The 23,646-nt window shown below is 38.8% G+C and overlaps 1 protein-coding gene across 1 annotated transcript in view; it reads right to left on the minus strand.

Moving 5' to 3' along the window:
• The window catches only part of IMPG1 (interphotoreceptor matrix proteoglycan 1), a 128,988-nt gene that overhangs the window by 59,927 nt on the left and 45,415 nt on the right, over positions 1–23,646 (minus strand). Inside the window, exons 11-12 of the mRNA XM_009451658.4 lie at positions 23,345–23,421; positions 22,384–22,462 (exon numbers count right to left, since the gene is read on the minus strand). Of these exons, the coding sequence (XP_009449933.3) occupies positions 22,384–22,462; positions 23,345–23,421 (156 nt within the window). The remainder of the gene's footprint in view (positions 1–22,383; positions 22,463–23,344; positions 23,422–23,646) is intronic.

The following is a 23,646-nucleotide window of genomic DNA, read 5'->3' on the forward strand; positions in this document are numbered from 1 at the left end:
GCAGAAGAAGGTGGGAGAAGCTGACTTGCCGAGTCTTCTAGCCTTCATCTGTCTCCTGTGCTGGGTGCTTTCTGCCCTTAAACATCAGACTCCAAGTTCTTCAGCTTTTGGACTCTTGGACTTGGGCTCTCAGGCCTTTGGCCACAGACTGAAGGCTGAACTGTTGGCTTCCCTACTTTTGAGGTTTTGGAACTCGGGCTGGCTTCCTTGCTCCTCAACTTGCAGATGGCCTATCGTGGGACTTCAATTTGTGATCATGTGAGCCAATTCTCCTTAATAAACTCCCTTTCATATATGCATATATCCTATTAGTTCTGTCCCTCTAGAGAACCCTGTGAGTGTGTTGGAAATGCAAATTTGTCCCGACTCCAGACCTACTAAGTCAGTAAGACTGAAGGTAAGGCCCAGAAGTCAGTGTTTTAAGAAGCCCTCCAGGGGATTCTGATTCATGGAAGAGTTTGAGAACACTGGTAGAGGAAAGGTTCCACAGTTGGTCATGGGGAAATTTAGTGATGAAGCACTGCGATACAGCCCTGGTCCTGATCTGCCCCTGTGGAGGATATACTACAGCATTTTTCTTCTGCCCTCAAGCCTCTTACATCCTAATGATCCACAGGTGTCTCTTCATTATAGATAGTCTGCTGGTAAAGTCTTAGGTCAAGAAGAACTGCACAAACATTCTATGCTTAATACCAAAATCTAGTAAAGTCCATAAAGAGGAAATGCTGCTTTAGAGTTAATTTAATTAAAGGGAAGAAAATTCAACTTTAGTCAGTAGCTTTGAACTCCGATGAGTAAAAAATCCATAATGTGATCACATTGAAGTTCCTTTAGAGGCGTTCTTCCATTTGACATTTAAAATGCATTTTACGTCAAGGAGTGTCATTTGGGAAAAATAAATGACTTTTTCTGCTGTATAGCTGAAGAACTTGTTAAAAAGCAAATACATGTGAAAAATCATGTTTGAATTTCCAGGTGTTGTCAGTCTAAGCTAGTCAACATCTTTCTTTGCTTAGATGTTAATGGAATATAAATCCCTCATAAAAAGAGAACTGGTAAGATAGTTTTTAGTGCTTTTGCCAAGTTACAGTCATAGAAGACATTTGTATTCCAGCCACTTCAAATAATCACTTCCTGCGTCAAAGCATTCTGTAAGTTGGTTCTGTAAATACATGTTTTGAAGATGTTACTACAGCACATCACATTCTATCAGCTAGAGGGAATTGTTGAGTGCAAAGAAGGAAAGAATGCAAGAGACTAATTCTAAATTTCTGTTTTTAAAAGATAGTTTAGAAGCATCAACTTTTTGGGGGACACTTTAGTAGTTCCAGAAGGAGCTATTTCAAACCCAAATTTCTAAGTATTACTCATCCTCAAGTGATTTACAAAAGGTACTTGAGCTGCCTTTAGTGCATTATACGCCTGATTAATTTCAGGCCCTTGGAATAGACAATTCTATTTAAAATATGATATTTCTTCCACTTTTATTTTACAGAAGATTTTGAGAAATTTTCAGGATTAAGGAAAACAAACTGTATTTGAAGAAATCATAGCCTAATCATATATTAACATTAAGCCATTAAAAATTCAGCTTTATAGGATATATTGTAGGATGAAGGTGGTGGTGGGGGAAGAATTTATAGCATTCTGCAAAGCCTGAATGCTGAGGTCATGTGAACGTTAAGAAGAACATCTGAATAATTCAGGCAACAGACTGTTATTTGCCATCTGAATAAAGAAAATGTATTCCACTTTGGGAGGCCAAGGTGGGTGGATCACAAGGTCAGGAGTTTGAGACCAGCCTGGCCAGCATAGTGAAACTCTGTCTCTACTAAAAATGCAAAAATTAGCCAGGCATGGTGGCACATGTCTGTAATCCCAGCTACTCAGGAGGCTGAGGTAGGAGAATTGCTTGACCCGGGAGGCGGAGGTTGCAGTGAGCTGAGATCGTGCCTGGGTGACAGAGCGAGACTCTATCTTAAAAAAAAATATGTGTATATCTATCTATCTATCTATCTATCTATCTATCTATCTATCTATCTATATCTATCTATCTATCTATCTATATTGATATACATAGATATATATATATGTGTGTGTATATATATGTGTGTGTATATATATATTCAAACAACTCTCCTCATCTGCAACAAAGAATGCCCAAATAATGACTTTTTCTGAGCAAATCATCTCTTTTTACTTTTAATGTAACATTTTAACTATGGTTTGAAGAGAAAATGTTACATTGAGAAGGTTCACATTTTGTAGCTATGATTCTGCATTAACCATAGCAGTTTATATAGTTTCTACTGCCGCCAAAAGAAAGGGTGAGGAACACCCTCATCTTTAAAATCTAGTGACATCATCATTATCATTAACATCCATTCATCTGCTATCATCCATCCCTCCATCCATTTAGTCAGTCATCCATTCATCTAGAGAATGTCCCTGGGGCAGAGGAAAACAAGAAAATGGGTAAGAGTTAGTATAAAAAGATAGAGTGAAATTGCTGCAATTCAAGGGCAGCTAAAATGGATAACTACATCCAGAAGATGTCAGCACTAAATGGGAACTATCTCAAATGATTATGCAGTTTAGTACTTTATTGAAACTGATAGATTTGGGTGCACAAGGAGATATATCCCTGGTGCACCCAAATCTATCAATTTCAATAAAATACTAAGCAATATAATGAATAAGCAATCCTATAGCAACTTTAGAATTAATACAGAGGGAGAGAGCCTTCTGCTTTTAATTAAGTGCAGCTAATAAAGGGACAGTTTTGAAGTACAATGACCTGTGTATTTGTGCTATAGTAATCAAAATAGCATGGTACTGGCATAAAAACAGACATACAGACCAGTGGAATAGAATAGAGAGCCCAGAAATAAAATGCACACATTTAAGGCCAATCGATTTTTGACAAGGTTGCCAAGAACACAGTATGGGGAAAGGACAGTCTCTTCAATAAATGGTTTGGGACAACTGGCTATCCACCTGCAGAAGAATGAAATTAGACCCTCATCTCACACCATATACAAAAATCAACTCAAAATGGATTAAAGACTTAAATGTAAAACCTGAAACTCTAAATCTACCAGAAGAACACAAGGGAGAAAATCTCCATGACAATGGTCTGGGCAATGATTTTTTTGGATACAACTCTAAAAGCACAGGCAGCAAAAGTGAAAATAGACAAACAGGATTACATAAACTAAAAACCTTCAGCACAGCAAAGGAAACAGAGTGAAGATAAACCTAAGAAATGGGAGAAAATATTTTAAACCATATATCTGAAAGGCAATTAATATTTAAAATATATAAGAAACTGAAAAAACTCAATGGCAAAAAAGCAAATAACCTGACTAAAAAATGGCAAAGCACACAAACAGATATTGCTCAAAAGAAGACACCCAAATGGCCAACAGGTATATGAAGAACTGCTCAACGTCATTAATCAGCAGGGAAATGCAAATTAAAACCACAACGAGATATTACCTCATACCTCTTAGAATGGCTATTATCAAAAAGACAAAGGGTAAAAAGTGCTGGTGAGATGCGGAGAAAAGGGAACATTTGCACATTGTTCTTGAGAATGTAAATTAGTGTAACCATTAAGTAAAGCAGTACAGAAGTTCCACAAAAAATTAAAAATAGAACTACTATGTTATTCAGCAATCCCACTAGTGGGTATATATACAAAGCAAATACAATCAATGTGTTGAAAAGATATTTGCACCCCCATGTTCTTTGTAGCATTATTAATAAAAGCTAAGATATGGAATCAAGCTAAGTGTCCATTAACAAATGAATGGATAAACAAAATTGTCCACACAATGAAAAGCTATTCAGTCTTAAAAAAGAAGAAAATGCTACCATTTGTAACAACATGGATGAACTTGAAGGACATTATGTTAAGGGAAATAAGCCGGGCACAGAAAGACAAATACCATATGATCTGACTTACACTGTATGAGGAATTTTTAAAAAGTTGAATTCCTACAAGTAGAGAGTGTTCTTACTGCAAATAAATGATAAGTATGCAAAATAATGCATATGTTAATTAGCCTGATTTCGGTATTACAGAATGTGTACATATTTCAAAATATCATGTTTGATATAGTTTGGATATTTATCCCCTCCCAATCTTACGTTGAAATGTGAATCCCCAGTGTTGGAGTTGGGGTCTGGGGAAGGTGTTTGGATCATGGGGACAGATCCTTCATGAATGGCTTAGTGCCATCCCCTTGGCTAGGATTGAGTTCTTGCTCTGGTAGTTCATGTGAGATCTAGTTGTTTAAAAGAGCATGGCAACTTCCCCTACCCTTGCTCCCACTCTTGCCATGTGACATGCTTGCTCCCACCTCATCTTCCACCATGATTACAAGCTTCCCGAGACCCTCACCAGAAGCCAAGCTGATGTTGGTGCCATGTTTGTACAGCCTGCAGAACGGCAAGCCAATTTAATCTCTTTTCTTTATAAATCACCCAGCTTCAGGTATTTCTTTATAGTAATGCAAGAACAGCCTAACACAATGTTGCACACAATAAATATATACAATTTTTGTCATTTAAATATAAACAAATAAAGATAAATTTCTTTTTTTGTAAACAATAGTTTGAGCCATTTGAAATTCCTGATATTTGTGATTTTGGTCTAGAATATGGCAACCTAATGTCTGAAGTGGTTTTGTTTTTCTCGTTAGATTCTGAATGATATGGATCAACTAAGGAAGGGAACCTTCCCACCAAAAAGGGACTTTAAAATGCTGCCCCTGGCAGAGAGGATGCAGTAGGCAGAGAACAAGGGTGTCCCAGACACCACATTTGTATGGTTAAAGAGGCAGAGAGAGGCAGAACTGTCTGGCTAGGGAACACACACGGGTAGCCAGCATTTTCCAGGTGGGACCAGATCAGAGATCATAACTTTAAACAGACTGGCTGAGTCATTAGGGAAGAAACAAAATAGAAGCCAATTGCAGAATTCTGCTAAAAAGTATTTATATTTCAATCAATACATGAAAAAAATTAATAAATTTCTCATCTAAGAGAATGCTTTAGTGACTTAAAACAAATCCTTTTGTCATCCTCATAAATACTCTGTATCTCTTGCTTATGTTGTTTTATGGACTATTTCAATCCTACTATTCCATTATCTGGCTCCAGGCTGGACAAAGCTTGGAGAGCAGTTCCTTTATAGGACCCGGTTTTAGTGAGACTTCCTTCGGTTTGTGCTCAGCCATACTGAATTCTGAGGCAAAAGGGAAACTGTGCACCTCTATATGCACTTATCAAAATATTCTCTCATATTTTGAACCAAAAAGAAAAAGTTAATAAAAGTGCTAATGCATTAATAAAAGAAAACATAACAATATATGAAGTCTCACATTGCCTGATCTGTTGGTGCCCATGTCAACCCTTATAAACCCACCTGAAGAGGGATGAAAGAGCCTCACAGGCCAGGAACCATGGGCAGATTGGAAATGACTGCTCCTGTCACAAAATAGTATAATAAAACAAACAACAGCCTATCCTTATTTACAATTTTGACATGTGTTCATCATGGTAAATGATGAACCATGTACCATGGGTTTTTTTTGGTACTTTGGTACTTTAATTTTTAAAAATATTACATTTACATATTATCTTGAGTCCTGAGGTTTTGGCTTCTTTTAAATTTTGCACCTGACACTAGTGCCTTACTTGCTTCACTCTAATCCCAGCCCTACTTGGGTGGTGCGCGTTACACACAAGGTGTGTTGAGATTAGGTGAAGAGGAAGAAGAAAGAGAGTCAGGCAAGTCTGCATAGGAATTCATGAAAAAGTATTCTAAGAATTGAAAAAAAATCCCACTATGGACTGAAGGTCTTAATAACTATTATAATAAAGATTGAGGGGAGAAAAACAGATACATCAAATCATGGGCAAATTGGTTTTGAATTGGTGGAGGACACTGAAGGCTCAGATCTAGAAGGGGATCTGCAGAAAGATACTTTATTGCTGAGCATGAATTTGTGAGAAAAATTTGAAATTGGGAAAATGGCCATATAGGAGAATGATGCTGGTAATATAACTTGTCCTTATCAAGCAAAGTGGTTATCAATAATGAAGGCTGAAATATATCATTACCGGAATATTACCATAAACTGCATAAAGTGTCAAATTGGATCTCTTGCCCAGCCTGCATAGGAGAAAGCAGAATATGTTAACAATGAGGAAAAAAAAAATGAGACTCCCTAGGGGAGAAATGAAATGAGAAATACATTAGTTTGTACGTGAAGGCTGCAAACTTAAAAGCAAAAAGAAAACAAATAAAACAGGCAATCAAACCAACAAAATCTTAGATGATTCTAATGAAACAGGAGAATTTTGTACCTTTCATATATAATGAAACAATATATCAAATTGCACCATAAATGAGACTTTAAACTTATAATTACATCTCAGGAAACTTTTCTCACAATCAGTTTTTTCTTTTGTTTTTAGCCTAGAATGAAGGGCACTCACAGTTGAGTCATGCCAAGCAGCAGGTTCCATTTTCCATATTGAATAGGGCAGTTAAGGCCTAGGTATTGCAGTACTAGTTTCCTGTGTTTCTTTGGCGAGGCCTAAATTCCTCTTTGCCTAAGAAAGAAAAAACCTCACTGGGAGGGGTGTTCAGTGAAAAGATTCACCTGAGCTGAAATTCAGCCAAGGCCTCCTACGACTTTTTATCCTCTGTCATTGCCCAGGAAGATGGGAAGGATCATTGAACTTCAGTCTGACACACAGTCTTTTTTTTTTTTTAATTATACTTTAAGTTCTAGGGTACATGTGCACAACGCGCAGGTTTGTTACATATGTATACATGTGCCATGGTGGTGTGCTGCACCCCTTAACTCGTCATTTACATTAGGTATATCTCCTAATGCTGTCCCTCCCCCTCCCCCCTCCCCCCACCCCACGACAGGCTCCGGTGTGTGATGTTCCCCACCCTGTGTCCAGGTGTTCTCATTGTTCAATTCCCACCGATGAGTGAGAACATGCGGTGTTTGGTTTTCTGTCCTTGCGATAGTTTGCTCAGAATGATGGTTTCTAGCTTTATCCATGTCCCTACAAAGGACATGAACTCATCACTTTTTTTTTTTTTTTTTTTTTTTTTTTGAGACAGGGTCTCACTCTGTTACCCAGGCTGGAGTGCAGTGGTGCGATCTCCGCTCACTGCAAACTCCGCCTCCCGGGTTCACGCCATTCTCCTGCCTCAGCCTCCCGAGTAGCCGGGACTGCAGGTGCCCACCACAACGCCCGACTAATTTTTTTTTGTAATTTTACTAGAGAAAGGGTTTCACCATATTAGCCAGGATGGTTTCGATCTCCTGACCTCGTGATCCACCCACCTCGGCCTCCCAAAGTGCTGGGATTACAGGCGTGAGCCACCGCACCTGGCCAAACTCATCCTTTTTTATGGCTGCATAGTATTCCATGGTGTATACGTGCCACATTTTCTTAATCCAGTCTATCATTGATGGACATTTGGATTGGTTGCAAGTCTTTGCTATTGTGAATAGTGCCACAATAAACATATGTGTGCATGTGTCTTTATAGCAGCATGATTTATAATCCTTTGGGTATATACCTACTAATGGGATGGCTGGGTCAAATGGTATTTCTAGTTCTAGATCCTTGAGGAATCACCACACTGTCTTCCCCAATGGTTGAACTAGTTTATAGTCCCACCAACAGTGTAAAAGCGTTCCTATTTCTCCACATCCTCTCCAGCACCTGTTGTTTCCTGACTTCTTAATGATCGCCATTCTAACTGGTGTGAGATGATATCTCATTGTTGTTTTGATTTGCATTTCTCTGATGGCCAGTGATGATAAGCATTTTTTCATGTGTCTGTTGGCTGCATAAATGTCTTCTCCTGAGAAGTGTCTGTTCATATTGTTTGCCTACTTTTTGATGGGCTTGTTTGATTTTTTCTTGTAAATTTATTTAAGTTTTTTGTAGATTCTGGATATTAGCCCTTTGGTGTTCTCACTCTTATTTCTATGGGATACCACTGAAAATATTCAGCCCCTTGGAGCAATGTGGAAATCATGAGTGAAACTTATAAGAAAGATAGCAGATTACAGGTACACAGCACAATAGCAGTCTGGCTTTGTCCAACTTAAAAGATGAACCTGCTTCCTTTAACTAGTTCTGCTTGCCTCCTTTCCCTGAACTAGCAGGTCCTCTTTCCCACCTCAGGTTCTTCATGAAACATTACTCTTAAATCGCTTCTCCCAGGGAAATGCCCAAGTTGCAGTTCCAGTTTCCTTTCCAGGAAGCCACTGTGTCCCCAGCATTGATGTTTGTGTCTTTTATGGATGTCTTGCTCAGTACCCCTCACTACTGGTCTACCTCCAAGGTCTTAAGCCTTGTTCAACCCTCTTCTGTTGCCCTTCACATCCAGTGATTGAAATAAATGTTTCCCACCATTAAAAGGCCCTTTTAGCGATTTCAGTTTTGTTCTATCTCACTTTTCCTTCCTCTGGTCTTCTTCCTCCTTACCACTGCCAGTTCTCTCAGCTGTAACATTTCTGGCATTTTGTTTTTCCTTTTTAGAAACAAGGTCTCACACTGTTGCCCAGGCTGGAGTGCAATGGCATGATCATAGCTCACTGCATTCTCCAACTCCTGGGCTCAAGCGATCCTCCTGCCTCAGCCCCCTGAGTAGTAATTACAGGCTTGTGCCACTGCGCCTGGCTAATTTTTGTTTCTCGAATACTGTACAGCATCATGTACAACTAAATCTATTTAAATTTAACACACAAAAGATGCTTAAAACAAAAAGGGAGGCACATAATTTGCTTCCCTTGAGATACTCTGGCTTTCCAAGTTGAAGAAATTTACTGAAAGATCATTCAAGAATGTCCCAGATATAAAGTCTGACAAAATTATTGCAAACTCTCATGAAAAGCCCTTAAATCAATGGCAAACTTGCTATCCCATAGAATGAAGATTGGTTTGAGGATCTAAAGAGTATATTTTCTTAAACTCTAAGCATATGCAGATCTTGGCCGGGTATGGTGGCTCACACCTGTAATCCCAGCCCTTTGGGAGACTGAGGTGGGCAGATCACTTGAGGCCAGGAGTTTGAGACCAGCCTGGCCAACATGGTGAAACCCTGTCTCTGCTAAAAATACAAAAATGAGCTGGGTGTGGTGGCGTGTGCCTGTAATCCCAGCTACTAAGGAGGCTGAGGCAGGAGAATCTCTTGAACCCATGAGGTGGAGGCTGCAGTGAGCTGAGATCGCTCCACTGTACTCCAGCCTGGGTGCCATAGCGAGACTTGGTCTCAAAATAAAATAAAATAATTATATGTAGATCTTGTATTCTTAGCACACACCCAAAACAGGTAACTATGTGAAGAGATAGAATGTTAATTAGCTTGACTGTAGTAATAAGTTTACTATATATATGTATATTAATGCATTATGTTGTTACCTTAAATATATACGATTTATGAAATAAACCAAAAACCAATAAACATATGGTCATTCAAAGCAAATAAACAAACTTACAAAAACAAATAGATGTATTCATTTACTTCTCTGAAAGTGCTTTCATTTGTTTCATCCCTATCAATGAAGTTTGGCGAGTTTTGGAAATGCTGACTTTAGATGATATTTAGTAAGCACATTATTACAATTCTGTGGATTAGCACTTGTTCCAGCATTTCAAATCGCATAAAGCTCCTGCTAAAACACATTATTTGGCAAGGATTTTACTTAACCTGACAATACAGAGAACGGGCCAACTAGCAATGAAGAGTTATTTTTCTATCTCATTCATTGCCGTGGAAGAAAAATAGAAGAAGAAGCTGAAAATCCTCTTATCTTTTGGTTTACTCAATAGTCAAAATGTTAAATTCCCTCTGAGATTGATGGGACCTATTTAAAGATGAAAATCTCATTTTCCCAGGCCAGGCATGGTGGTTCATGTCTATAATCCCCACATTTTGGGAGGCTGAGGCAGGAGGATTGCTTGAGCCCAGGAGTTTGGGAACAGCCTGAGCAACATTAGGAGACCCCACCTCTACACACACACACACACACACACACACACACACACACACACACACACACAATCTCATTTTCCTGCCTTTTACATATTTAAGGTCAGATGGATGATGTGACCCGTCACTTTGAGCAGAAGTGCATAACAATTCCAGAAGGTTGCTTAGTTGCCTGTGTAGACTCCCCTCCTGTAAACTGACAACTGCATGCAACTTGCAATCTACTGACACCTTCACAAATGCTGTTTCACTTTCTTAAAATGTAAAAACTGAAGGAGATTATTCACAGGAGTTTCTATCCATGCCCCCCAATCCATTACAGATATTCTTTTTATTTCTACCTTAGGACTTCGAAGATGTCACTTTCCCTCAAAGCAAGAACTACTTCTCTGATTAAAATGCTGATCACATTGTATACCTGTACTAATGCAATTCCCTACAATGGAACCCAAGGTGACATTTCTTCCTCATAGTCTCACAGGTGGCTTTGTCTGTGGTTGGTTATTCTCTGGCCTCAAACCATTTGCATGAAGGATGCTTCTCACTTTCTGTAAAAATGGACACGCTGGTTCACGCCTATAATCCCAGCACTTTGGGAGGCTGAGGTGGGCAGATCATGAGGTCAGGAGATTGAGACTATCCTGGTAACACAGTGAAACCCCATCTCTACTAGAAATACAAAAATTTAGTTGGGCATGGTGGCACACTCCTGCAGTCCCAGCTACTCAGGAGGCTGAGGCAAGAGACTCGCTTGAACCCGGGAGGCGGAGGTTGCAGTGAGCCAAGATTGCACCACTGCATTCCAGCCTGGGTGACAGAGCAAGACTCTGCCTTGGAAAAAAAAAGAAAAGGCAAAAGAGGCAGACACACTTGACTTCTCACCCTAACTGTGATGTTACCTCATTTGAGTCCAGATAAGGGAACATGATACAGAAACCTTTGCAGCTATGAAAACACCATGTCTCGATCACTTGAGAAGTGATTAATGGGAGAACGGAAAATTGTGGAACTGGTTAGATGCCACTTTGACCACCTAACCTATGCCAGCCCCCTTCTGAACAACCTTCTCTCTATTCTCATTCCATTATTGAGTGCATATTTCCTGTCCTCTCTTCTTCTGCTACGAGCTCCTTCCAGTTCCTCAAGAATGGACACCTATTACCATCAATGACAAACACGTTCTTTTGTATTATAATTAAGTGCATCCTGTCAGGCAAAACTGCTTTCTCTTTGCACCAGACAGATTGTTGAATTGTGACTTGATTTTGTCTGTTCCAGTTCTGTCTTTGCATATATGGCGCTGACATAACATATAAGGCACCTTGTTTTTTTCTGACTATGCTGAGCTCATTCAAGACATACTGTGATGATTAATTTGATGTGTCAACTTGGCTAGGGCACAGTACCCAGATATTATTGTATATGTTTCTGTGAAGGTATTTTAAAAGATGAGATTAACATTTAAATCAGTGGACTCTGAGTAAAGCAGATTACCCTACATAGTGTGAGTGGGCCTCATCCAATTAGCTAAAGGCCTCAATAGGAAAAAGACTGATGTCTGCAGAGGAAAAGGGAATTCTGCCAGCAGATGGCCTTCGGACCATCGACTGCAACAAGAACTGCATCAAAGTGCAACTTTCCCTGGTTTTCCAGCCTGCCACCTGCAGGCTTTGAACTTTCAGATTTTGAACTTGCCAGCCTCCACAATAATATGAGTCAGCTCCTTAAATAAACCTCTCTCTCCCTCTCTCTCTTTCTCATTGTGTTCCATTCCAGCATGAAATTCAACAGCAGGTGTTCAACTCCAGCATGAAAAGAAATTTGGTGTCTTGTGTATAACATAGATGACCATGGGGGTGTTTCATTTCATGGTGATCCAGACTCTTTGACCTATCCTTCTCCATCCGCCATTATCCAAAGTAGTCCCTGGTTTATTTTACTTTTTAAATAAAATATTTCTTGTATCATCTTCCTTCCTTCCTTTGCATCCATGCCCCCAAAGCTTCACACCAAATACAGAACAAAATCCTCCACTTTCCTACTTTTCACCTGCCAAGCTGTGGGCAGACAAACTTTCCCTAAGCCCCATTTTAATTACCACCTTCATTTTCTGAAAGCCCAGAACAAACTCCTTTTTCTGACTTTTAAGGCCCTGCTTGATATGTATCCTTCCCCTACTTATTTCTCAGCATTCTTCCCTGAAACTCACTCCAGTCTCTGCAGCTTTGCTTATGAAACTTATTATACTTGGAGGGTCATCTCCTTTCTCTTCACGAAAGTCCTTTATACCCTTCTCAACCCAAGCAAAGCTCCATGAGTGCTTTCTTTGATATCTCTGCTTCTCACTGTTTTTCTCCTCTTCTGAACTAAAATAATTATGTACCTCTGTTTAGTCTACGTAAAGTTAAAGTAGTATTTATATTTTATACATAACATCTTACATTGTTCACTATTTCATATGTGTAGGTCTTGAATAAAGGAAATAGATGGGAAGTGTACTGAGGTCTCTTGTGAACTTAATCTTCCTTTTCAGAGCCAGACTTTGTGCTTGTTGAACAAAGAATAGTGAATGTTGAAGTTCTGGTGTTGTTAATTAGTTATTAACAACTATTAGTTGTTAATAGTTCTTACTATGAAATTTCAATTTACCCCCAAATTTAGGCCTTGGAAACATCACAGACATATGTAATGGGGCATTGGTATTTAAATTGGGATTGCATCTTTGACAGCTGTCATAACAGAATACCATAGATCAATGACTCAAACAATGGATATTTATTTCTCACAACTCAGGAGGCCATGAAGTCCAAGATCAAGGCACCAGAAAAACCAGTGTCTAGTGAGGTCACTCTTCTTAGTTTGTAGGCAGCTGTCCTCTAGTTGTATCCCCACATGGCGGAAAAGGAGAGAGAAAAAGAGAGAGAGAAAGGGAGACAGAGGGAGAGAAAGGGAGAGAGAGAGAAAGAAAGAGAGAGAAAGGGAGAGAGAAATCATCCCTCTTTTGTCTCTTCTTATAAGGGCTCGGCCCTCATGACCTAATTACATCCCAAAGGCTCTTACCTTTGACCTAATTACCTTCCAAATACCATCACAGTGGGGATTTAGGTCTTTCTTCCTTAAGTCTTACGGTAACCTTTCTCAAAAAACGTTCTCAATTTTCCACACATAACTGAGTGATATATTTTTAAGATTTAAGATTTTTGTTAAAATAGTCACAGTGGCTTAATTTTGAAAAGCATTTAAAAGTTTATTCAAGCAGGGCTGTTCTCCTTGTCATTAGAGCTGTTTACTACTGAGGGATGATCAGGGAATAGCGCTCAATAGGTTTATTCTAACTGTTTCAGGGCCAGCAAGTGTGAAAGGAAACAGAACCAAGCCAGCTTCCAGGTAGTCTGTGAGGGGCTGCAGAGCTCTGTGGCATGGTGCAAGCCTCTCCTCCTGGCCTGAGCTGCTGTGTGCTGGTTTTCTGGCACTGGTGAGGTGCTAGCACTTCAGCTAGAGTTAGTAGGATACAAATACCACTCCTGCAGTGTGTTAGGGTCCACTTGAAGAAACAAGAAGGGGTAGAATACAGATGCTAAATCCAAAGTGAAAAATATGACAAACACCCAAAACTGAAATTAGGAAACAAAACAAAACAAGTCACTGGGCCGTTGGAATGAAACCTCTAAATCAGGATGTGTAGGAGGACAAAGCATGCATAGCTGCCTCTAGCTCAATAGATTTAAAGTAATCTGGGTGACAGTTTCCTAAAGAAGGTCTCAGATAGAAATCTTGAATCCCTAGAATCATTCCATTTACCTATTTATCTATTTCCTGTGTTTATCAACCTCTGCTTTTCTCTTTTCTGTAAAATACTGGATAGATCGATGAAAAGTACTACTCATAATGGATACTGTATTAGTCTGTTCTCATACTGCTCATAAAGACATATCTGAGACTGGGTAATTTATAAAGGAAAGAGGTTTAATGGACTCACAGTTCCATCGTGGCAGAAGGCAAGGAGGAGCATGTCACGTCTTACATGGATGACGGCAGGCAAAGAGAGAGAGCTTGGGCAGGGGAACTACTTTTTATAAAACCATCAGAGTTTGTGAGATTTATTCACTATCACAGAACAGCACGGGAAAGACCCACCCCCATGATTCAATTACCTCTGGGTGCGTCCCTCCTATGACACATGGGAATTGTGGGAGCCACAATTCAATATGAGATTTGGGTGGGGATACAGCAAAACCATATCAGATACTTACCAGTCTTTTCCATTGTGTGGATGTGAGCTAACAAAAAAGGATGGAAGCAAAAAACTGACCCTGTCAAAGACCTGAGAACTAGCAAAGGCTAGCATCTCCTAGGATGTGCTCACTAACCACTGACTAAAAAGAAGTAAGAGGAGGGCAATATTTGAACACCTGAGAGGCACGGCTAAAACCAGTTCACTCACCTGGTACAGAAACTGCAGACGCATATATTACCACTTTCTGTTAATGAGCCTGTACAGACATTATTCATCAATCAGGCCAGCCTTTCTTGCTGAATCCATTCATGGCTTCAGAATTTATATTGGTTTTAATTTTTAAATACCAATAAAATCAATTCACTTCTATTCATTTCTCCTTCCATCACCAACGTCCTAGCTATCAACATTTCTAGACTGAATTACCGTTAAGACTCTTCTAATTGATTGCTTGCATTTGCTGACCTCCAGACAGTTCTCCACAATATAGTCGGAAGGATCTATTTAAACCTAAATTTGAGGTACCATTATTTTTCTTAAAACCTTTTAGTGATTCTTTGCAGGGCTTACAAAGCTCTACGCTTCTAGAGCTTCACCATTTTCTCTCCAACTTCCTGTGCTCTAGCTACAATGGCTTTCTTCACTTTCCTTCAATGTGCCACACCACTGCCAGCTTCAGCTACTCCCCTCTGCTGAAAATACTCTTCACCACCCCTCCTCAGTTTTTATTTTTTGCCTTCTTGTCATTCAGATCTCAGTTTAAACATTGTTTCCTTAAGAGAATCAATTGGCTATATAGAATTTATAATAAGGAATACTGTGTATTTTATTATTTGTAAATTGTGTTACATATCCTCTGTATCAGCAAAATTTTATAAGAAACTTCTCTATGCATGTATATTCCACATTGTTTTTAGATTGGCTGTTAAGCATTTACTAGCACACAACTGACGAGCTTCAGTGGTCACAGGGTAATTGGTTGTATTGGTTTCCTTCTTTTCTGCGCTTCACTTCTCCATTGTCTTACTGAATTTACTGGTATCATCCCTGAAATAAACTCCTTGTAATTGAATCCTTGTTTCGGGGTCTGTTTTGGGGGAACCCAAATCATGACAGGCATAAAGTATATTTGCCTTGTTCACCAACTTATCCCCATGCCTAATAAGCACAACATAAATATTTGTTGAGTGAATAAATGAATGATCACAGCATCCCAGAGAGCCAGTGGTAATTAAGGTAATTCATTGAAGTCCTTTTTACTCTGTGGTGTCCTGGAACATAAAGAGTTTGCTTGAATCTGTGGCCTACAGTGCCCCTGGAATTCACCTGTGATGGAGCGGTTTCCCATCTAAAGATGTGCAGAGAATCTACATGGGACCCCTGGGGAAATCAACGTGCACTAGTGGCATATGGGGCAAAGCCAGAGAATGGACTTACATGATATAAGGGAGGCGAGGGAGAGAACTCTCCTGAGAAAGAAAAAGGAGAAACAATGGCATCAAGGTGAGATAAAGTCACCAAGAGTTACTGAAAACTGCTTGGTACACACTATTATCCGAATATGTACCTGTATTCATGTGAAGGAGTATCAGCATGGAAGGAAGAGAAAGATGCAATTTCTAACTACAACCACCGTTAACTGCTCTTATCCCTGCATAAGAGGCAGGATTTATCTTAGAAACAGGTGATCTCTGTTCAGCATAATGTTGGAAAGAGATTAAACAGATCACTACTCTTCATAAAAACTGGACTGTAACTTGGGAAAGGAGTTGGGAGCAGCCTGGAAAAAGGGTGGTCATGAGGATGGCTTTGAGAGAATGAGGGCTTAACATCATGATGCAACAGGAATGACCAAGATAGCACTGGCCAGGGAGAACTTTCCAGCAAAGGATGTGACTGACATGTCAAGACAGGACAGCTATGAAATAACTTGAGGTTGGTGACTGGGTGGTGCTGCACTATGGCTTCCTCCTGTCCTTATCACCTCAACCCACAATAAAGTTGATCTGCTCATAGAAATATCATCTCTGAATGGTGATGAGGAATAATTATGGAAATCTAGACTGTTCACCTCCAGAATGAAGAGGGAGTGAAAGACGGGAACAGATTCAAACAGGGAGATGGAATAATATCACTTCACTAGAGGGCAGAAAGTCAGAAAAATTTTCTTGGGAATTGCCAAAATTTGAGGGAGGGTACTGAATTTCCCAAACTGAAATTCTGAAGGACATATTAAGTCACCTGACATTTCTAGGCTAAATCTAGAAGTACCAAATTTGAGAGTTGAAAGAACTTTGATTCACTTTTCATCTTTTCCTGGGCATCATAAAGATTGTATCTAGGGATGAGGTGCAATTGGAAGTCTTAGTTGAATGGCCATTCTTTCTTTTCTTTAGATGACATTTTTCTTGTAGACCTCTCTGAATAATTTTTATAAGCAATATACTTCTGTTAGGAAATCCTTGCTCCCTGGTAAGAAAGAACAGGCAAAAATATTGACCACTGTTGCCTAAACTCAGTTCAGCTGAGTTGTTCTTAAAACTCTTTCAAGTCTTACTATTACCCTTTCATCCTAAAGTGGAGCAATTTAAATAACATCTTTGCCAAGCCTTCCTGATTGAGTTAGGAAGTGTACATTTTTGGGCTGGGAGAGAGGCTTACTGTAAATTTCTTTCCCTGCATACCTATATTTAATCAATGTGGTAGTTGGTACATCACATGAGGTGGAGCTGATTAAATTTCTTCAGCACTCTCATTTTGATGAAAGTATTTACCAATAAGGGACATTGCCTTACACGTGAGGCTGTCTGTGGAGCTGCGTGGGTACCAGCACAGGGAGGGCACATATCCTCCAGGCATTTACTGTCTGAGATGATAGCACTGATAGGCCCAATAAGGTCGACAGCAGTGACAAATAGTTATGAAACTGCAATTATATGCCAGCCACTGTGCTTAGCACAGGAATTTTAAAAAAAGGAATAAGAACATATCTTTTTACTTCAGGAATTCAGTCTTGGAGGGATTCCAGACATGCATAGCAATACTTTCAATTCTGTGTGGTAAATGTTTGATGGCAGTCTAGATGACTTTTTGCTGTGGAATCAGGGAACAGATGGTAATTATAAATCCTTTTCAGGGAGCGGTTGGGGAAAACTTCACAGAGAAAGTAGCATGTTAGCTGAAACTAAAATATGAGTTGGAGGTCATCAAGCTGCAAGAATGGAAGACTATTACAGGCACAAGAAAAAATAACTGTGTAAAGACACAAGAACATGACAATGAATGACAAATTTTGGCAATGGTGAGTGGTGTGACCAGAACTGATAGCCAAATACTGCTTCTAGAACATTGATTTGGCTCTAAGCTTTTTACTAGACAGATTAAAAAGGGAACTAGATTATTCCAATAAACTCTGACTTTCATGGAGATATTGTAATACAAATTCATTCATTCACTGCTATAATTCCTTTAACATATATTAATTTTTAATATGGCATCTGGCTGGACACTGCCAATATAGGAATGAATAGAGACAGACGGCTGTCCCTGACCACATGGAACATTAGCAGCTTGGTTTTACATTGAGATCATTCAGTTTAGCTCATGTCATGGATTCCTTCTGACGGAGTCAAAGGCTGAGGTGAGATAAAGAAAAGCTGGAAATGTGCTAATTTTAACATATTACCTAGATGGGCAATAAAAGACAAAACAATGTCCAATAGTACAGTAGCTCTGCTTAAAGTTTGCTTCTTCACTTAAAATACTGCAATTTATTAAGAGACCTGGTTTCTGTCTTAAATGGAATATGTTGCAAGTGAAAAAGTCTGCAATTTGGGAGGGAGGACACTAAAGAACTTCTCTCCTGATAGACCAGATGATCATTCTAATCAGCTAAAAGAGAAATGTATTGCTGCCTACACATGTCTAAACCAAACCAAACCACAAAAAATTTTTACCCTGTGAATTGATAGTATTTTTGAACAAGTTGGATACATGTTGTGTGGAAGACAGAATATCAAGTTTCTCCTATATGTGGATGACTCATTTTTATGAAATAGGAGTGATCTTTTTGATGGAGTCTTGCTCTGTCACCCAGACTGGAGTGTAGTGGAGCGATCTTGGTTCACTGCAACCTCTGCCTCCCAGGTTCAAGCAATTCTCTTGCCTCAGCCTCCTGAATAGCTGAGATTACAGGCATGCAGTACTACGCCTGACTTATTTTTGTATTTTTAGTAGAGACAGGGTTTCACCATGTTGGCCAGGCTGGTCTGGAACTCCTGACCTCAAGGGATCTGCCTGCCTCGGCCTCCCAAAGTGCTGGGATTACAGGCATGAGCCACTGTGCCCGGCCGATAGGAGTGATCTTAACAGATAACTGGCTCTACAAAAAAGAATGGCTTGGGATCAGCTACTACAAAAAAATAGTAACAGTAGAAGACCCCACAATTCTATACAACATACCAATTCTTTTAGTGTCCTAGATGCATATTTTGCAAGAACTTTATCTCAGAATTAACTACTAAGTTAAACTGCTGAAGCTGAAAGATTTCTTTGAGTGCTTTACAGAGATTTTAATGGCCTGGTGGGTGTTTGGTGACACTAACCTTAAAAATTTTCCAGGCTAAAATTATCTCAGTAATACTGTGGTGCAGGATTTTGGAGCCCTAATTTTCATTTTACCTGTACATGGGAAAAAGCCAGAATTGTTTTATGAGGGAGGGAAGGCTTGTTCTTGTCCAGAGTGCCCCTGCACTTTTTGTTTGTTTGTTTGTTTTCTGTTTTCCATGTATAACTGTCTTTTTATCAGGAATGTTTCCCAGTTAGGGTTTCCATTTTTCATTAAGATATGTCATTTCTACTCCCATTTGGGCTGATTATGAAAGCATGTGGATCTGCTCTTGTCAATGTGGAATATTTGCACTCTAGGTCCAGGTCAGCAAATATAACTCTTCTTGCTCAATACAAATCACAAGCTCAAATATGAGATATAATTTTTACTTGTAGAACATTGACTGAAGGTTAGACGGCACAGCTATTCCTCTAAATAATGCAAAATCAATTCTTGAATTAAAGCAGACTGTCAGCACCTAGCCCCTCCTGGAACTTCTGTAATGAACTGGGCTTTGGCATTCATTGCACATGTCCAGGGAGGGCCTTAAAGGAAACACCTGACACTGGTTTTACACAGCAGGAAGGTTCATGTGGACAGGACATGGTGCACTATAACCGAGACTGTTCTCCTTATGAGAATTCATCAGATAAATTTTTCTCCTAAGCAATTACCATGCTGCAAGCATGCAGATCTATATTAGGTGACCAATTGTATTTTCCTCTTTACACAGCCTGTTAAGAAGTTCAGAGTCAAATCATGAAGCATCTAAAGCAAACCTACTGAACTCTATGATGTTTATTTTGTATATGATTTTTCCTACAGAGTTATCTTATTTTAATAAATTTATTGACGTGAAACTTATAACACATAAAATTAACTATTTTAAGGTAAATGATTCGGTGGCATTTGGCACATTCACAATGTTGTGTGATCACCACCTCAGTCTAGTTCCCAAACACTTCCATTTCACTACAGGAGTAATCTTTGTTTTATTTTCTCTTCCCTTTTTCTTTCCATTCTTTAAAACAAAATCTTTTTGTATGGATCCATGTCTGTACATCACTATAAATCTTTTTTAAAATGATGTAGGATTTTAATAAGCAAAATTAAAAAAATTTAATAATAAGCCACACTGCAGGATATGGAGGAGTAGTAGGTAGGGTATATGAGAAGAACCAAGAAGGAGTCACTTTGTGGAAGCCCAGATGTAGGAGTTTCAAGAGCGGGGTGGTTAACAAGAGTCACGTGCCAGAAATGTCAAATGAAAAGAAGATGGAAATGAGACTGCTAAATTGATCAATTAGGAAGTCATCTGTGACTTTTGTGAAAGTTACATCCCTGCTTTATGGGTTAGAGGTGAAACCCTGTGGTGATTAGGAGGTGACATAATAGAGACTCAGAAGCCTAGACAATTTAGAAAAATTGACAGAGTAGTGAAACAGAGGGAGAAGAGGCTGTGGTTTGAGGGCAAAGCAAGTTTGAGGTTATGCTTTTTGCAAAGGATGGAGCTACTTAAGCCAAACATAGTATAATAGATGTAGAAAACTTGAATAACGATCCTGGCTGTGCCGCAAGCTATGATATGACCTTGAACAAGGCACTTCACATTTCTAGCCTTGGTTTTCTCATTTGTGAAACACAGAAGCTTAACTAAATTATCTCTAAGATTTCTTCCAGCTTTAGTGTTCTATGGTATATTCATGAGTAAAAGGAATGTATAAATAAAATGGAAACAGTAAGGCAATTTGGAAATAAGATAATGCTTTCATCATAGATATACTATTATTTTTATTAATCTACCTGAAATGCTAATCTTATAAGAAGGTTTTATGATAGAATGAAAGAAAAGTATTCAGTGAGTGCTTAAGATCAATCATTTCATGAAAAGTTTTGTTTTGTTTTGTCCAACCAACTCTTAAAATAATTTGGATGCCAAAATAGTGGTTGATGTGGATTGTGGTTAATTATAAATGGCATAAATTCTTCCATACTTCTCCCATCAAGAGAGAAGCTCTATGTCCCCTCACTTTGAATCTAGATGGGCTCTGCAGCTGCCTAGCAATTGGAATGTGAGGAAATGATGCTGTTTTTAGGCCCTTAAGATATTAGAATACTGACACTCTGAACTCAGATACCATGCTGTGGTGAAACCCAAGCAACCCTGTGGAGAGACCTGTGTAGAGAAGAAATGAGGCCCCCAGCCAACAGCTTTGGGTGAGCACTGATTTGCCAGCCAGTGAGTGAACCGTTTTGGAAATGGATCTTCAACACCAGTTGAGATATTCCAGCTGACACAACATGGAGCAGAGAAAAGCTGTCCCTGCTGATCCCTGCCGAAATTTCAGATTTATTGGCAAAATAAATGATTATTGTTTTAGGCCACTAACTTTAGGGATGGTTGTAATGCAGCAATAAATAACCATGTCGAGAAGTTAACATTTACTCACTGATAATCATGTAAATGAAATCCAATTTGTATAATTAATTCTGCTATCATACCATATATGTATTCCTGAAATACCTTGCATTCTGTAAAATGGCATACTAATTGCACAGTGTTTATGAGGAAAATACAGTTAAGATAGTCCACTCAAAACTTGTAGAATGTAGAGACCTCTAACTAAAACAATAATAATCTTATTAAATATACCAGTCATCGCAAATCTCCAATGGCATTTGTACTTATAATCACAGTACATTCTTATCAGCCTAGTGTCCTGGGGCTTGTGTTTTTTACTTGTAGTTTTACCACAGGGCTCTATAGAGTGGAAAGAATAGGGGTTCTTGGAGGCACTAAATCAGCTATTTTTTGCACTAAAAAAGGCTCTCTGCAAGATTTTTAGTTGTTTTCTTCCCTAATGTCTTCATATGTTGCTAAATATTTCTCTTTAACTGTGAAAAAGTTTGATACTATCGCCTCAAAATTAACCTTCTTGGAGATTCAAAAGTGAATCACCAAGACTTCAGTGTTTACTGATATTCTTTTTCACTTACACATGTGCTAATTTACACTAAAGAAACACATGTAGCAGAACAGCCTGTATCCATAGTCAGCATGTAAGAGGCACAGGAATACATATAGTGATTGTAAAGGCCCAGTCCACGGTTGACATGGCTGCTTGTCATGGACTTGGGCCTTAGGACCTACCTTGTCCTCATGGACTCTCAGTTTCCAAGCCCAGAGGAGATTGTTGTTCTGGGTGAGCAGCAGTTGGTGCTGTTTTGCTTTCAGCCTCCTTGACCAGTTCCATTAGAAAAGGGCTGCCGGTGGTGGCTGTAGGACTGGGAACTAGAGCTGAAGGAAGGATGCTGTGGATGTCCTCCTTTGCAGAGAGGTTAGTTCAATGGACTGCTTTTCTGTTGGAAATGCTGGTGGCAGTGAACCTTTTCCTGGGTTCGGGATGGCTTTGTCACTGGTCTTTGAGGCAGTATCATAATGGGATTCCTCAAAGCATATGTTGTCATCTAACATAGACTTTGTGAGGGGAAACTTACCAGGTAGACCATGCTCTGCTCCGTCCACTGTCTCAAGCTGGGGTTCAACAAGAGGAAGTTCTGGACTCAAAGTAGCATCCTGAAGAATGAATTTTGCAAGACAGATGTTGAGAAAGGATGTTTGTATGTATATGAGAAGGGCTATACCCATATTTCAAAATTTTCATTTAAATTTAGGCAAACTATTTTGTTGTTGACTTGAATCTACTATGGAGGAAGGTTCTGATATAGAAATATGTTCTAAAAGGATAACATCCATTGATACAGTGGTAAAATAAGATCTATTGCTTCTCGGATAACTGAATCTGCCTGAATAGACTTAACTAACAGCTAAGATACTTTGATTTATGTCAATCATGTTATGAATTATTTCATTTTAGGAGGGAATAAAGCTTAGTCAGCACTTCTATTTATGAACACCCCAGTGACAACTTCTGGCATAAATTAAATAAACATAGGTTTAAATTAAATACAAAAATTATTACTGAATTTATTATTTACTTTTAAAGACATTAATTTGTATTTATCAAACCCCCATAAAAAATACATAGGTAAATCTTTAAGTCATAAAAACACATTTATAAAGTATGATCACGTTTATATATATTTCTGAAAGTCAAAGTTAAATGATATGTTCTGCTTTAATTATTCTTTTCAGTTCATGAAAATTTGTTTGTTTTATTAAAAACAGAGCCCATCCTGATTCTAATTGAAACAAAAATCTAACTAAATTGAAGGAAACTTTGAACTTTGAGATATTTGAAATGCAAGTTGTATTATATTTTATTAATATGGATACTGAAAGTGGGTTAAGCAAGTGCTGCTTGTAAAAAACAGAAAAGAATTTAATTAGCATTGCAAAGGGGATTTTGCTCTGTTCAGTTCTTAAGCTGATTTGTTCTTTGGTGGAAGGTTTTGAGACTTTGTTCCTATTTAAAGAACAAAAGGACAACAAACTTACCTCTGTTATAACAGCAAAAGATGTGGGCAGCTCTGATTGGGTGTCAGGACCAAAGGCTGGCAGTGATCCAGCAATTTCTATGGGTAAAAAATCACAAGATTTGAGTGTATCTTTCCTTTTTCTTTTGTGGTTGGGACAATAAAACAGGCCAGGTTGAAATATGCGGAATAACCAATCCTTAAGGAGTAGTACAACAAATCATTAAGAAACCAGAGGCATAGAAAAAAGGTCATTAATCTGAATGATATATTGAAGGGCAGATGCAAAGGGTGCATCTTGCATGTTTATGTGATAAGAATAGT

This window comes from Pan troglodytes, chromosome 5, assembly GCF_028858775.2.
Source record: "Pan troglodytes isolate AG18354 chromosome 5, NHGRI_mPanTro3-v2.0_pri, whole genome shotgun sequence".
NCBI classification, from domain to species: domain Eukaryota; kingdom Metazoa; phylum Chordata; class Mammalia; order Primates; family Hominidae; genus Pan; species Pan troglodytes.